The sequence below is a fragment of the Cyrtonyx montezumae genome, unplaced genomic scaffold, assembly GCF_038088225.1.
Source record: "Cyrtonyx montezumae isolate F1298 unplaced genomic scaffold, pur_monq_1.0 scaffold_10, whole genome shotgun sequence".
In the NCBI taxonomy this organism is placed as follows: Eukaryota; Metazoa; Chordata; class Aves; order Galliformes; family Odontophoridae; genus Cyrtonyx; species Cyrtonyx montezumae.
The window spans coordinates 9,756,603-9,774,013 of NW_027071826.1; the positions used below are offsets into that span (position 1 = coordinate 9,756,603).

General features: G+C 37.8%; 1 protein-coding gene across 1 annotated transcript in view; it reads right to left on the minus strand.

The window, feature by feature from the left end:
- The window catches only part of TECPR2 (tectonin beta-propeller repeat containing 2), a 35,190-nt gene that overhangs the window by 7,581 nt on the left and 10,198 nt on the right, over window positions 1–17,411 (minus strand). Inside the window, exons 11-17 of the mRNA XM_065749709.1 lie at window positions 15,880–16,053; window positions 12,504–12,684; window positions 10,931–11,072; window positions 9,891–10,131; window positions 9,109–9,198; window positions 8,088–8,321; window positions 4,801–4,949 (exon numbers count right to left, since the gene is read on the minus strand). Of these exons, the coding sequence (XP_065605781.1) occupies window positions 4,801–4,949; window positions 8,088–8,321; window positions 9,109–9,198; window positions 9,891–10,131; window positions 10,931–11,072; window positions 12,504–12,684; window positions 15,880–16,053 (1,211 nt within the window). The remainder of the gene's footprint in view (window positions 1–4,800; window positions 4,950–8,087; window positions 8,322–9,108; window positions 9,199–9,890; window positions 10,132–10,930; window positions 11,073–12,503; window positions 12,685–15,879; window positions 16,054–17,411) is intronic.

The window sequence follows — 17,411 nt, forward strand, 5'->3', positions numbered from 1 at the left end:
AAGGTTTGATGTGTGTTTTACCTCTCAATCTAAATATAACTGATCAACTGATAATTGATAATGAAAGATAGTTCCTGTATGTCTCTACTTAGCACCACACCAAAGTAGAATTCACAGCAGTACACAAAGACATCTAAAAAACAGATAAGTAGAGCAAGCTATTCTGTGCTAGCAAAAACAATCTGGAAAGAACAGTCATGTGGATTACGTACCAGAATAACAGTTTTCCATGGAAAGTATTTTCAGCACTAGTGTGGATGACTCTGAAGTAAAACTGACAAAGCATTACCAATAGAAAAATCCCTCACCCTCCAAATACCCAGTCCTTGCATAATTGCTTCAAAAGAAGCTCTACTACAGTTCAACTTTGATTTTGGCATTTATAAAAAAAAACCAAAACCCAAAACAACAACGAAGTGCCCACCAGTTCTTCCTGTAAAGCACCACTTAACAGAGAACTATCCTTAACAGAACCTCACAAACAAATGGAAATGCAATGAAAACTAAGAAAAGTAAATGAAAAGAAGAAAAGCCAATGAAAAGGTAAGAAAGTCTCCTGATTAGCACTGCATGTCCTGTAAGGCAGGCAGAGCTCAAAAGATAGGAAAGGAAACAAAGATCTGACAACCATCTCTAACTGACATTTATAAGGCATAACCACCCTCCTTATGCCAAATATAGATTAAGAAAAATGAAGGTATAGAAAAGAAAGGAAATCTAGTGTGCACTCATTTTTTGCACACAGACAGAATGACACAGAAATTTCTTCAATTTCAAATGCTATTTTTAACTAACACTTGCTCCTTAGTTTTAAGGGTTTTTGAGTAACAGTGAAAGCATGAGCAACCCATAATTTAGTTTTGCTCTTTTCATGCGTGCATGAGGAAAAGATAGAATTCTTTCGGATCTGGCGGGGGGCTATCTCGTCTCAGCTGCAATATCAAGCTTAAAATAAAAAGACAACTAGTAATCTGTTTATGGGAACAGTAATACATCAAAAGATTCTCTAATTTGAAGTGTCTGTACCACAAGAGTTCATTTTATGGCACACTAAGTTAAGCAGCACCCTTCTACTGACCTTGGGAACTACAAAGAACCAACAAAAGCTTACGCAGCAGTCAAAGAGTGAATGTCTTTTTAAATAACTTCCTTTCCACCATTTGGACAGATATTTAAATAAACCTCTTATTTAATAAAAGAGCTTTTACCATTTCAGTCTCTATGAAATTTTGCTAATGAAAGACCACAGAGTAGTAATTGAGCAAATTGCTATTAATAAAATATTTATATTGAGACTAAGACCGATTGTTGACATGCAATAGATGACTGCAACTCAAGTATTGGTCCTCATCTTTGTACCCATTTGTTCTCTTCAATAGAGGTTCTACTTATCTAACAGAACCCTTAATGTAAATTTTAAAAAGCTAGTTCTTAAGATCAGTTTTTTGTCAAGCACTACTCATAAGGAAGCATTTATCAAAATCAGATTTTGCTCCTGCAACTTTTTCAGTATGTGCCCAAAATCAAAGCTGAAAGGGAGAAAGAATTACTTTCAGTCGGACCTACAAGTTTTAGAGACCTTTCAAAACAATGTTTTGGGTGAAAGTAACTTTTAACTCCTAATCAACTTGTACACTGTAACAACCCAAGTTAGTCTTATTGACTATATTGTCCTTGATTTCCGATTGCTTCTTTAGGTGACAAATTTAAAAAGCATTACACTTTATAAATATACAAGCACCCATATACACATACTCCATAATACCTACAATAATATTTATGTTGCTTGCTCACTCGTCATACTTCATTATGTATTTATGTAACTAAATGCTAACATAAACCTAAATGTATGATGTTTATTTATTATTTATCATGTATTTATATTATTACATTTATTTATACTAAATGTTATTACATTTAAAATAAATGTAGATAATAGTTTTATACTGAATATTAAGAGTAGAATGAAAAACACTTTCAACTTCCCAGACTAAAACCATTTCATCAAGGAGTTTTGATCAGCTTTTCAATGCCTTTAAAGCTGCTTCCGAAAAGCAGCTTAACTACACAATTATGACATTTAAAGCATAGAATAGAACAGATGAAGCACAGAAGACTATAAGACTATATAACTGCTACTGTTCATGATACTGTAGCATTATCAATCACTTCTTCCTCTAATCTGTGACTTCAGAAGATGGAGAGCAGAGAACACAATATGTTTTTTTCAAGAGATACTGCAGTCAGGATTTATGAACAGAGCCAGAAAGTGTGAACGGATTCAGTCCAGATTTTGAAAAAGCCATACAGAATCACAGAGCAAAGACTGAACTGAAATCATATTCACTTATTTTAGCATAAAATCCAAACAGAGCTATTGTCCCTGAATACCTTTGGGAAGTTGTGCACTAGCAGACACCGTGCAATTACAGCACTCCTCGAACACGAAGTGACACTGCACAGGCAGAGCTATATGCTCACGAGTCATGAGATCTGGGATATGGCAAGTCATATCAGCTTTGACATTTACTAGGGAATGAAATATCCACAGTCGGTTTTAAATTATGTTATTTGAGAATGCTCCTGTACTTAAAGCAAGTGAAAGGCAATTTTCATTTCCTTCTTCAAGCAGAAAATGACTCAATTGCTCACAAACCCTTCTTACAGTCCTGCTGTTGTGAAGATAAAGTGATGCAATGTGAATTATGTCAAAGTCAATTAAGGAACAGATAGCAGCTACTAAAAAGCAAATATTCTTCACTGAGAAGTCCACTTCTCAGCCATTTGTTGTATACATTATTCAAACACTAAGCTATTATTTGGAGATAACTTTCAAGTTCACATCCTCTTATTTTGCATGTAGCCTTTGTATAAGCATGGATGGTTGCTACTTCAGTACTTTAACGATTTGTTTTCATGTGCTGGAATTGTTTCAAAACAAGCATGTAATCCACAAGTTTTCATCTCTGCAAGCAATGTCTGAATATTTGCCCTTTTATATTGACTTGTTAGAGTTTGCAATGCCAGGAATTGGCAAGATAACAAAGAGAATGGCAGTGTTCCAGGTGGCAGAAGGTTATCACTGAGGAAGGCAACATCCAAAATGACTGTCCATCTTCCTCAGAAAGCTGTAAGAAATAACCTGATTTTCAACCTTTTCCAATTAAAGACTTTCTCCATAAGGAAGTCACTGCTAAAGCCAAAGCAAATCCCACCTTCTTGTAAACACTTTTATATTGAACAGTTTAATCAGTTTCTACAGAGGATTAGAGAACACAGTCAGTACAGACAAAATAGAATCACTATTTTAAGTTTTTTTGAAGTTATTTTCCTGGATAAACAAACCTCTGCTAAGAAGATCCTGCACAAGTTTAAATCTCTGCCTCTGCAACTCAGTTAAGTGGAATGTTTCCCTCCTTTTAAGAGTACAACACTTAGCCTCCTCTTCCTGCTGCCCTGCACCCTCTTAACAAGCAAACATCATAAACAGCCACTCTCCAGCAGTTAATTCTATCCCTTGTTGTATCACATCTGTAATTTAATACTCATCAGTCTGTTCTGTTATTCTGCAAAACAAGATATCATTTCTCTAGGTTTGACTGACACATTCCCAACACACAATAAATGCTCTAAGCAGTGGTGCACTAACTGATGAGATGCAGATCTGCAGTTTCATTTCCCTGGTCTTCTTTGCTGCCACACCCCCACATTCACAGAAGTAACTCAGTTCTGCTCATCTCCCAGCAGGCAAAGAAAATGATGTAAAAAACCAAACTATTGCAACTACACTGCCAGATATTTACTTTTATATCTTAATGTGACCTTTCAAAAGTACCACAAGTTTCAAAATCACTAGAAGAAATTCTGTAACACTATAAAATGTAAATCAAATATGCAAACACATCAAGTGCTGCTACGCTAGGTCAGCAGACAGTTCAACTGATTTTGTGCCAAGGAGCAAAGAATGAAATCAGTACTCAGAGGTCAACTCTGTTACAGCAGTTCCAAAGCACGATACAGAATTACACCCATTTCACAGCTTAACTTAGTAAGCATTTGAGCAGCACTGTGATTTAAGAAGAGATTAAAGAAGAAAACAGACATTGGAGAACCATACTTTGTCCATTCCCTGTATTCAGAAAATATAGTCCTAGGATAATTTAGGAGGCTTCTTCCCACTCTGATCCTCTCAGATGGCAGGTAGACAGGATACCTTATTTGTCTGTTCTGAGAACAAGCGAGGAGAAGAGCTGCAGTTGTACTGAACAGTTCTAACTACTGGATGATAAGGAAAGCCCCTAGATCCAGGCATGGCACCCTGGCAAGCAACCCAGATTTGCAAAGATGAGAATAAAGGAAGAGGCAGCAGGCAGTACACCATGAGCAAAGTTTTTCCACACCCACTGCTTTGAGCTGCTTTTCAGTCCAGCCTTCTTGGCTAGCATACAGGAAGATATTCAATATACTCCTCAAGGTTACATTCTGCTACGTCTATAAAGATGCTTTCGTGTTTTTTGGCTAAGGTTTGAAAAGAAAAAGCTCTCCATTTTTGAAAAGAAAAGTTACTTGTAAGGATTAGATGCAGTTTTGATAAGGCATCACATTCAGAGTACATTATACTGACTCTGACTGATGTTTTTTTTTTGTGTGTGTGAAGATAAGCAGATGTTGAAACTGAACACGTGGAACAAAGGTTTAAGGTAAAATATAGCTTTACTGTTTTCCTTAAGTGTTAAATTATTCCTTTTCGAAGGCACAGAGCTAAACTTGTGTTAGAAAGGATTAAAATCAACACTTTACCTGTATAGGTGGCTCGATCATTATCCACGCAGGAAGCATCAAATTTGGGTTAAGAGGTTGGGTTCCTACCCGGAAATAAACACCACCACTGGTATCACATGCCCAGACATGCTGATTTCCACAGGCCAAGCTGATCAGCTTCACAGCACCTAACAATAAAGAGACTATTAGCAACCTGGCATTTTTCTTTTACATTTGGTTAATAATAAGCACTTCCATTATTACTGCATATAATGAATAAAAACCAACAGGTAGTATACACGAGGTATTTTGCTCTTAAATTAAAAAAATAAGTATTTTAAGTCACAGGATACTGCTACTTCTAAAGCATGCTAAGAATATGCTATTAAAATAAATTCAAGCAGGGAAAAAGTTCTGTAACAAATGTTATCAGTGTCTAGGTGAACCTACACATGACCTAATGTGAACTTCTCTCCATTTCTGGTCATGCCTATGCATTCTTCACAGTGTTGATTTAGTCATGCCTTCAGCAATGAACACTCCTAATGCTACCAGTAACAAGAGCAAAGGGATTATACATCTCAGTGTTAACATGCCACTGTCACATTTGTAGACAAAGGAGCTGATTTTCAAATGGGTTTATAGTCCTTGTACATATCTATTATGCATTGCATCTATGTCAGAAGTGCAGCAGGTCTGTACAGGTCAGCACAACGAAGACAAAGTTCCCAAATAAATAAGTTTCTGAATTATTATTATTTTTTTTTTTTTTGCATAACAAATCACACCCAGTCTTGTTATTGAAAGTTGGTAAAGACAGAACTGCTAGCTAAGAGCCAGTTGGAACTCTTTCACATTCCTATTAAAATAGCTATGTGATGTAATATGTGCAAAATTTTATTTATTTATTTATTTATTTTTGCCTTCCAACATTCAGGCAACACAATGCCAAACAATGGAAAACATGTTCCAGGGAAAGAGAGACTCAATCTGTGCAGATACACTACAGAAAGAATGCTCTGGTCACACTCCAAACTAAAGACTCTAAAAATAGGCCTTGCTGGTTGATTGAACATGCCAGCACTGCTTGGGATATCCCATTCTTGGTAACAGTTTTCTATTTAGTCATGTGAATCTGGGAACAAATCCTTGTAAAGTGTATCACTCAAGGAGAGGGCATGATTTCATCCAGTAAGTAGGAGTTTAAAGTACTTATTCTGCAGGAAGGCTTGCTGAGGGAAAGAAGAGGCAACGATGGGACTACATAGTTTCTTTTAGTTAACTAAATTGTAAACATCTCATCAACCAAAGTTATTTAATTTTCTGAATCAAAGGAATTTGAATTAATTTATCTCACCCCAGAATTCCCTTTCATTTTCCAGCTTCCTATTAAGAAATGGTATATTGTACAAAACTATACAGAAAATCTCCTGTTGCTTCAGGTAAGAACATCCAGCACAACTTCCCACTGCAGGCTGAGGCTTGACATTCAGCAACCAAGTCAAGCTTTTATTTAAAACCTCACGATTCCTTGTAACAAAGTACAACTGCTAGCAATGGCTTTGCCACATGATGTCTCAGCTGTTGAAGCGTTCTGATCCAAACAAGCATCACAGCACTCAGACACGGAATCGCATATCACCTACTCGGCATAGCTGATTTATTTACGTCTACAGTACCATTTGATATTCAAAAATGCAGCCCTTATGTAAATGTTTTGGGGTTTCTCTCTCTTCCCACTTACTGTTTCTACATTAGGAGGTCGTGCTAACCACATCCATCCGCTGTTTAGGAAAAAGTAGTGTAATTCAGAAACACTGTTTATAATTGAAACCTAAAGGTCATTCTACTGTGTTTAGAAACCTTGATAGAAGAGCCCAATAAAAACAATTTAATAGACAGCACTCCCAGCACATAGCTTAAAGGCAAGAGGTACTAATATTCCTGAATACTTATATTTAATTGTAACTGATGGCAACGTGATCATTTCCACAGAGAATTCTCAATTTCACTTTACAGCAACTTGCTCTATTTTTCTCCGATTTACAGTCCTTACATTTCAGAAGTGAGAATAAACATACATTTGAACAACAGCAATAATCCTCTGGATTTCATCAGTCCCATTAGCACAATGTAAGTCTGGCTATGCAGCAGTGACCTACCACATGCAATTAAATGGGGAAAAAAAACAGGAAATTTTCTTCATACTTAATAATTAACCCACAGTGCCAAGTTAGGAAGTGTGTCTGAATTATTTCCTGGCCCCAGATTTCTACAGTATCACCAGAGCACACCACAGGGCTATCAGGAACAGCTGAATGTGATGGCTGAACCCCAGAACTGATGAAGTTAATACACCAAGTTTTATAGTCTGCTAGCACTGACTGCCTTTAAGAATGTTTTGAGATTTGCAGACCATATCAAGAAGCTTTTATTTCAGTTTTGCAGCTATGATCTAAACTGCTTGAAAGCAATGGTATCTTGAGGAAAATTTCAATCTCTACTGAGCAAGACGAGAAGGACAGTACAGACAAACCAACCCCATAGGTCAGTGGAGACAAAAGGCATCAAGTATTACTCAAATTATGGAAAAATTAGTGATCTGGAACCCATTTGTCAGATCTGGAGAGTGTATTTTATAACTGGTAGATAAATTATTTTTAAATGATGCTTTTAGAAAAGTTCTGCATGAAGTATACAAGAGAGAAAATTGCTTATTGGGACAATCATGAATACTAACATTAAAAATGGAAAAAATGAGAAACAGTTTAATATTGTAGTGGTACACAGCCTCCCCTTCTTTAACATTCTCTTGAAATAGGAGTGCAAGTTAGCATAAAAAGGTATTCCAATAGTCAGATTGTCAAATAAATAAATCCAATTAGAATATGACTGGTGAAGCTGGGAAGTGGCCAGATTACTCTTAACTCTGATGCAAATAGCCAGACTGGGGAGATATTTTAATGATCAAAATGTACTCAGCCAACCTTGCTCCTATTCCTAACCAAATAAAAAGGGCAGTTAACCAGTAGCACATTCCTGACATTATGCTGAATCATGAGATCACTATCAACTCAAACACAAGAGTGTCATCAACTGTATCACCCATGAATGATGCAACTCTTACAGCATAGTCTTTCCTTACTGAGATCCCAATGAAGCTTTAGTCACTGTTAAGAACATATTTACCCACAAAATGCAGGGCCTCAAGTAAGGAGGTGTTTAATCCAATATAACAATCCAGATCAATAAATCAAAGTCATACCTGAAAGACAACACTCCCTTCTAAGAGTTAGTAGATAGTCTACTCAATAAAAATGTCATACCTAGTTGAGAGAGATCCAGTTTTGTCCAGTACATCCCTGTTGGACAGCTGGATGAAAGTGTTCTGATAAATATCTGCCCAAGACTATCCAAACCCCAAATGGCATCCTGGCAGGCAGAGTAGTGCACCATTTCAGTCTCTGATGGCAGCTGCACCGTAGAAGGACGAAACTGAGGACTCTGATCTCTGACACAAAACAGATCCTTGTTGCTTTGGCACAGCCACAGAAAGCTTCCTACGGAAAGGAGATTTCTGTTATTAAAATCTACTCTGAGAAAACTAATGCTTCCTCTGAAAATCACCTGTACTTCTGAAGACAAGAATTAAGATCTTAATCTAAGATTTTCAAGTACAAAAAATATCCTAAGTGCTTATTTAGGCACTTAAATATCCTCCCCCCTTCCACTAAGTAAGTTGCAAGTGATCTCTCTTGACAAATCTTCTCATGTGAAAAAACTACTAATGCACTGTTTTCCCTTATTCTTTTGTTCTTGCTTTCTTGATAATTGCTTTTGAAAAGCCAGCATACATTCCCAGCTGTATACCATACATTTTCGCCAGTAAAGTCAAGTGTATTTATTTGCAATTACTAGCAATTACATTATCCAACAGTAGAATTCCTTCACGTTAGTGTTACAGTTTTACCAATAACATGTGTAACTCTGCTGCAACAACTGCACTGACAGAAAAAGTAGCTGGTTAGTACAGGCACTGCAGCAAAGCATGCTCCAGGATTTCACATTACAAACTTTGGCAACACATGCTGCAGCAAGCTAGAAAGTTACTGTTCCTAAAGCACTACCCATACCCCTTAGAACGTCACTGCACCAAACTCAGAATGCTACTTTTTATCTTGACTAGTTTTACAGGTGTGTTCCTACCTTACTTCAAACATTTTCAATCCCTGCATACAAAAAAGGCAACCAAAACCTGAGGTAACTCAGTATATTTAATTTCTTACACCATCAATTTCACCCTATTTAAAGTCAGACATTACGTGACTGCACTGTTGATTCACTAACCTTCTTTAGATGAAGCTGGGGAAGCCAATGCAAAAACCCATTTTGTGGCTGAAGCAGTACCACGAGGCACAACATTATTCCAGTAAGTGCCTGAAAGAATAGTCATCAGTACAAAAGTTAATTTTCTGGTAGAATTCAAACATCTAGATGTGATTTTCTACACCAATCTTTCAGTAGTTGTTTCTCGGGAAGAAAACAGCCTTAACACATACATACACTTACATGCATGCCTATACAGAACTTGGATTCAGGAAAGGAAAAGGGAGAAGATTAATGGTCTTAAACAGGAGACCAAATGGACAATGAGTTTAAACAGACAGTAGTATATGCCTATTCTTAATGTTTATCTAATAAAAATGTACTAAATGGAAGTTCTATTTGGGGAAATATATTTAGAAAAATAAAGCAATTCCTCCATTACTGCTTTAACACCATAGCATTACTGTTCTGTATTGTCACAATGATCCTGAACTATGACCCATAGTGCCTACGTGTAACAGGAACAGTAGCATAAGACTGCCTTCTCACCCAGGAAAAGAGACAAACACAGGTACTAAAAGGAGTAACCTGTGAACAGTCTGCTTCTGTACAATAAATTTGTCAAGAAAAATATTTCTCTTTGGATGGGAAAGCATTCAGACCATCTCCAAAAGAATCATTAGCTTTGTTAAAGCTGCCCTGACTCACCATGGATTATTCTTGTGGTGATCAAACTGTAGTTTAGTTACTTTATCCTGTTTATTTTTCTTAATTTGGAAATGTTAGACTCAAATCACACCAACCTATTAAGTTTCCCTTTGCCACATGGAATTCATTTTTGCCTGAAGAGATCCAGACTCCACTGCCATTAACTCCAAGGAGGCTGGGTTGACACTGAAGCTGCTGTGACCAAAATGCCATTCGAAGTTTGTCAGCCACTTTCTCTACAGGTGCCTGAGCTGCTGTTGCCACAGAATGTGTGGCCTGGATTATGGTCTGGAACAGGCTGCACTGGTCAAACACTACATAATCAGTGATGCTTACCTGGAAAAGAAAAAAAAAAAAAAGAGCATTATTGATGACTAATTAAGCTTTGGGGTGAACGGCAAAATATTCCACCGAATTATCGAATATTCCTTTTTTTGAATTTGTTTTACATAGAGGCCTTCTAAACTTGCGATGGATTTCCTGTAAGTGTTGGAAAAAAAAAAAAAGTATGGTACATTCTGAAGAAGAAAGTCTTGACAATAAACCACAACCCCCTCCTTCCTAACAATCCACTTTAAATTCTGCATTTTAAGCCCTTTAGTTTGGGATTACTGAACATTTTCTCCCCTCTAACTAAAAACCTGCTCAACCCTGCAAATTAAGAGGCAGAATTCCAATTTACCAAAAGGAAGCTAGAAATCTGCATAGCGTAGCAATTTAAATCATGTGCAAAAGCCTGGTAGAAGGAGGTCTAAATGACCAATTGCTAAGTTCTATCATGGACAATTAGGATGACAATGGTCTGGATGCTCCTAGAAAGGAAGGAGAGCACAAGAAGAAAAGCAGTCCGTGAGAAGGTATCAAGCTACATGTAGCACTGATACAACTTGGCAGATCATTTCTTGAAAGCTACCAAGACACTGCTCTGGATGACCACGGGATATTTGTTTTCCCCTTTTCTCTAACATGAAGAGGGATTTCAGCAATAGTCATCCTGATGTTTTAATACAGTGAATGAAGTATGCTACTATTTATTATGCAGTTTGTAAAATTTTATGCTTAGAAACTTGTGAGAAAACAAATAAACTTTGGGATTCAAGTGAAAGCAAAACTAAAAAATAAAATAAATGCCTACTTGCCACCAATGGCTGTCATCTCCTTGGGGTTTCTTTGAAACTATACCAGTTCTGAACCACAGATTTCCATGGATATCCAAAGCCCATAACGTCTGTTGATCTCCAAGGGTTATACATACTGGTTCCAAAGCTTGCATTTCACTGGAAATGCAGATCAGAAGAAAATTTAAAAAACCCTGCTTTGAATTTAGGCTTATGGCATTTTCAGGAAGCTGCCAACAGCAGTTCAAACTGTTAAAGCTCAAAAATACATTTCAAATTTTCAGTTATTATTATGCAAATTAATAGTGTTTGAATTATCACAAGTAAAAACCATTCAACAACAAAACAAGTACTACAAAGACCATTAAAGATTTGAAGCTCTGAAACGTAATAAGACAAAAACTAATTTGTTCAGTAGGTAATAAATGAACAGCTTAAGTTGCTGGTAAATCACCTCCATGAAGACATCTCCTTCAATTCCCTCACCCCATTCAGAGACCGATATTAGCAGTTCAGGCACCATAAATGGAAAAATAAACATAGCTACACAGCAGTGATAAATACTGAGTTGGACTATAAGTTTTCTGTAAAATAAATCATTTTTAAGCTCAGAAGGTCAACAGTATCAGACAGATGATCTTATCAGGCATTCAAAAAGTAGACAACAATGCTATTTCTTTCTGAGAACATTCCTTGAAAACTTAAAAACAAATATGAATTGCTCTCTGCTATTTTATTACAAAGCAGAACATTAAGCATATGTAAGTTGTAGGTCAAGGAAATGTTTTCTTTAAGTAAACTGACTAAATGATATGCAAATTTCAGTCCTGAACAAGACACTGAACTTATCCTTCAGTCCCTTCAGGAAGAGTCAAATACTGAATTCGGAGGTAACAAGTTGGAACTTCACAACAGGATATTCAGGAGGAACTAAAATCATATGACTGCAAGAACTGTAATTTCTTCCTATACTCGCTTCATGTAGATGTTACAAGAGACTACATTCCTCTCAAAGCCAGCAGTAAACACTTGGTGCTTTTAACTTTATCACAAACTAACTACTATGAACACAGGATCAACTAGAAAGCTAAATAACAATTACCCAGAATATATTTAAAAACTCTGTGACTGGAAAGTAGAGATGTGGGTGAATAACCAAGAAAATATGGAGATTTAGTCTCAAAACAAAAAAGAACAAAAAAAAACAAAAAACACTTGTATCTAGAGAGTACATTAAAGCCATTAGAGCACAGATTAAAGAAATAGTACTTAATCAAAGAAGTCATATTATCATACGTATTAAGAGTCTTTTAAAGCATTGTTCTCACTTTCCTAAAGTTGCTTTTAACTCCATTACTTCTGTTCACAGTGGTTTCTTACACTACATAACAGCCATTCATCAGACAGAGAAACACTGGATACACCTGAAGGAAGACTGAAAGGAAATAGCACACATATATACAGACATATAATATCCACACACTATCCACAGAGGCTCAAGGTAACAAGTTTGCAAACATCAAGGAGATCCAACACGAAAACAACTTGTTTCATTCTGGTTCTGAAGCTGTCCTGCTACAGTGTCATTACCTGACAATATCGCTCTTCCACTGCTCTCCTTCAGGACAAAAGCTGCGCACTCCCTCCCGGTAGAGCAGGGCCCGTTGCTCACTCAGTGCCCACACAACATTATTTCTGGATGTAACCTGCGATAGTGGATAAGGGCAATCAACCTTTACTGCTCTGGCACAAGGACGATCCACACTCAGGCCTAGAAATCAGAAAAGGAGGACTGCTTTACAAACTTGGACTTCTTGCAACTGAAAGAGAAAAAGCTACCAACAGGAAAAAAAATTGGGGGAAAATATATCTGACGTTAATCATTATTGTCTTGAAAGTCCATGCTTTTAATGAACTATTAATCACTTCCTCTAACACAGCTGCATTTATATTTTCTGCATTTATATTTTAAGAAAATAATGCAGCAGAGCCTGAGTCCTGCACCATCATTTCTGTTCCTTTTCTCCCTCTAGCGTCAGTGTCAGGGATCCCCACTGACAAAATGCATTAAAGAAGCACTAAAGACAGCAATGCAAGAATTCTTGTCCCAGACACACCAAGGAAAAACAACCTGATCCAGATAGAGGCAGCTGAACAATTACAAAGAGCATACCAAGGCAGGTAGTACTGAAAGGAGAGAGGCTCTGGTAGATTGCAGGCAGTTTACATCTTTAATCCTCTAACCTGGAGGAACGTGCATCTTTTTCACAGTCACACTGAACACTGATTTACACACCATAACAGATAAGGCTTTTGGTTAATTTTCTCATGCTTCTAAAGCAAGTAGCAGACCGTGGAGCAGACTGTCCTGAAGGCTGTACCAAGGCACATGTAAAATAAAGACAAGGTGATTGGTGGTAACCAACATAGCTTCACCAAGACCAAATTGTGCCTGACAAACTTGGTGGCCTTTTATGATAGAGTTACAGAATCATTAGGTAGAGAGCAACTGATGTCATCTACCTGGACTCATGCAAAGCATTTGATACTGACCCACATGACATCCTCATTGGAGGAAAATTAACTTGCTGGATGGACCACCTGCTGGATGGTCACACTCAGACAGTGGTGGTCAACAGCTCAATGTCCAAGTGGAGACCAGTGAAAAGTGGCGTTTCTTGAGGACTTGTGCAGGGAAAAAGATGTTATTTAACATCTTTGCAGGTGACACAGTCAGTGGGATTGAGCGTACCCTCAGCGAGTTTGCAGATGACACCAAGCTGAGTGGTGCAGTTGACATGCCAGAGGGAAGGGATGCCATCCAGAGGGACCTGGACAGGCTGGAGAGGTGGGCCCACGCCAACCTCATGAAGCTCAACACAGACAAGTGCAAGGCCCTTCACCTGGGTCAGGGCAATCCCAAGCACAAATACAGTCTGGGTGGAGAATGGTTTGAGCAGCCCTGAGGGGAAGGATTTGGAGGTGCTGGTTGATGAAAGACTCAACATGAGCTAGGAATGTGTACTGGCAGCCCAGAAGGCCAAGGTGATTCTGCCCCTCTACTCTGTTCTCATGAGATCCCACCTGGGGTACTGCATCCAGTTCTGGGGCTCCCAACACAAGAAGGACATGGAACTGTTAGAGAGGGTCCAGAGGAGTGCCACAAAGATCATCAGAGGGCTGGAACACCTCCCCTGCGGGGATAGGCTGAGAGAGTTGGGGCTCTTTGGCCTAGAGAAGAGAAGGTTCCAGGGGCATGTTCTAGCAGCCTTCCAGTACCTGAAAGGGGTCTAAAGGATAGCAAAGGGGAGACTTTTTATAAGCGCACGTAGCAGCAGGACAAAGAGAAACTGTTTTAAACTGGAAGGAGGTATACTTAAGACGAGATATTAGGAAGAAATTAGTTACTGCAAGGATGGTGAGACGCTGGAACAGGTTGCCCAGATTGGTTGTGGAAGGAGTTCAAGGCCAGGCTGGATGGGGTCTTGAGCACCCTGGTCTAGTGGGAGGTATTCCTGCCTATAGCAGGAGGGCCAGGTGATCTTGAAGGACCCTTCCAACCCAAAACATTCTATGACTATGAAGTAGGAATATATTCATCTATACGGCATTTTAGAATGACAAGAAGACAACTGCTAAGCTCTAACAACTGTTCCCAGAGATTTGGAGTGTAGGGAATGAAGAGATGCTAAAGAAGCAACTATCATCACTGTTTGCTTCACATCAACAAGATATATACTAAGAATTTATTTTTGGCAATGACAAATTTAGAAGCCCAAGAATAGCAGAACACAAGCTGATTTAATCAAACCAATCTCTCACAGGGAAGAAAAAAATATTGATTTAAACCTCCACAGCACCCTGTGAGACTAGCATCAAGTTCACCCTCTATCATTGCTAGCCATGCTTACTGGCAACATACACGACCATGGGCAGACCACCTGGTTTCTCTCTAACTATTAAGTGTATTAAAAGAAAATAATTTAAGAGCAGAATGTATTCGAAATAATGCTATTCAATTTTCTTGACTATAAAGAATTTCTGTATTACACTACACCAAGTAAATCTACAAGAGAACCTAGAAAACAAAAGCTAAATGGAAGATAAAGAATTTTGACAGCCACTTAGAAATACTGTTGTGTTAATATCTTTCACTGTTTTTCATTTATTCATCACCCTTTTACTTCTACAGTAATTCCTTCAGCACATTATTTGTGATTTATTTTTTCTTTAATCAACTCAGTTCTCTGCAAATTCCTCTTGCCCAAACTTTATCCTAGAAGTGTACTTCTCTCTAGCTGCATGTATCTAGTCTGAATGCTCTCTATAGAAGGGGATACATTTGGAAGATGTTTTATTTGTTGGAGCAGATAAATCTAAGGCCATTGCTTCAAAGCTGCTACTGCTCTATCCCCATCTCTGATCCTTGCCTCACTCATACCCAGTGACAAAGCAGCTGTAGACAGCTGTTTCTTAGCCCTTTCCATTTCTCCACAGACCACTTCCCAAAACTTCTGAATCCATTCACGGTCTTCCATCTCACACCACCTTTCTTTCATTATCAAGTAGTATATTTTTACCTCCAACAGATTATTCTTTTCAAAACGAACAGCTTCTGCTTTCACTTACACTGTCTCCTACACTCGAATTTCTTGTCAACATCCATATACTGCCTAATTTTATCTCAAATTCCTACCTAAAACTTTATTAAAATCCTTCAAGCAATCAAACATAATCCACTCAAGGGCCACTTTTTTAGTGTACCATGCTTAACACAAAACAAGTGGGAATGAGCTGGCTTCCTCAGCATCCCCACTTCAATACAAAAAACAATTGTTTCTAAAGATTTCTCAAGATGAAAAGGTTTTTCTATGCTCTGGCTGTGAACAAAAGTTTAAAACCAATTGCAAGTATTTAATAGACTTGAGCTCTATCAAATCAAAAGGCTGCAATTAATTCAGGTTACCTGTTTGTAGGTACAGATCTCCATTTGTTCTGATAATCCAGGCAGTGTCATCACTTAAGGCTACAAATACTGCCTGAGGTAAAGCCTCATACCAGTGGCGTTTTCCTTTTATAGTTACTTTTCCACAAGCAAATGCTTTATTAGTTTTCTGTTCAATCTTCCAGAGCAGAGCCCCTGTACAAGAAATAAAAAGAGAGAACACAATTATCACTTGACAATTACCATAACAGATACTGACTTGTCCTACCTACACATTAACTAATACACAGGCAAAACAAGAACTACTGAACTAAAATGCAAGATATAAAAAGAAATCGTAAGGGTTTTTAAAGGCAAGAACAGAACCAGCAGCCAACTTCTCCAGAAATTTATGAAATATATTTATCATTAGATTCCATACGATTTTTAAAAGCTTAACTGCAAATCACTTCTTAGTTATACACACTGAAAACTAACAACCAAAAATTCACATCGGGATAAAATGAGCCCACTATCAAGAGACTTATGCTCACATCTTGCCTCCCTGCTAGTGTCCCTGTGAATACTAGAAATCTGCATGGGCTCAAGAAAACATTGGGCATGTTCCTGGAACTGAGGGGATAATAAATTCACAGAAATGGCTAGGCCACCACCAACTGAGCACTTCTGCTGATGTGTGAATGGTTGGACTGGATGACCTTACAGATCTTTTCCAACCTTAGTGATTCTGTGATTCTGTAACTGCAATCTAAAACTACTTAGGGCAAATGTCAGACATGCTAGCCCAAATTCTTACCTGCAGGCATCTGCCTTTGTCTAGTTTCAAAGGCACGATACTGAGCTAGATGAATCTGTACTCCGATCTATTACAGCCACTCTTGTATTTTTTTGTTCAGAACAAACCTCAACTACAGATCCAAAGATAAAACCCTTCTTCTTAAACCAGACAGCAGATCTTCTACACAAAGCAAAGACTGATCTGCTTTTAGAGGTGATAGATGAAGAAAAGTAGTGGCAGAGCAGGAAGACTGAAGTTCAGAAAATAGCAGAGAAACTTCTATTTTCACACCAGCTCTGAAGCAATCTGAACAGCTAAAAGTGATGCAAGTTCATCACCAAAGTCATTGTTTTTTAATCCAACATAATTCTCACAAACAGTCAGAACGAATCCATACACAAATGGACCAAAAATTAAAACTTAAAAAGAAAAAAAAGAAAACTCAAGAAAACAGACAAAAGGCACATATAAAAAGATTATTGCATTTACAGCAACAAAAAGACAGACCTATACATTTGGGAACTATAAGCAGTTCTGTATCAAAAAACAAAAAGAGGATGTCTTGATTTGTCTACACCTAATGCTGAACTACTGCTTGTGTAGTTCACTTTACTCAGAAAGCCACATATTCCCAGAAACACGGTGTGGACTTGTTAGAACACAGTCACCTAAATTAACTTGGTACATGGTATTGAAGATGCAGTCGAGTCCTCTGAGTTTCTGTTCATTTAATCAAATAACACATATTATGTATTAAGAAAAAAACTTAGAAAAG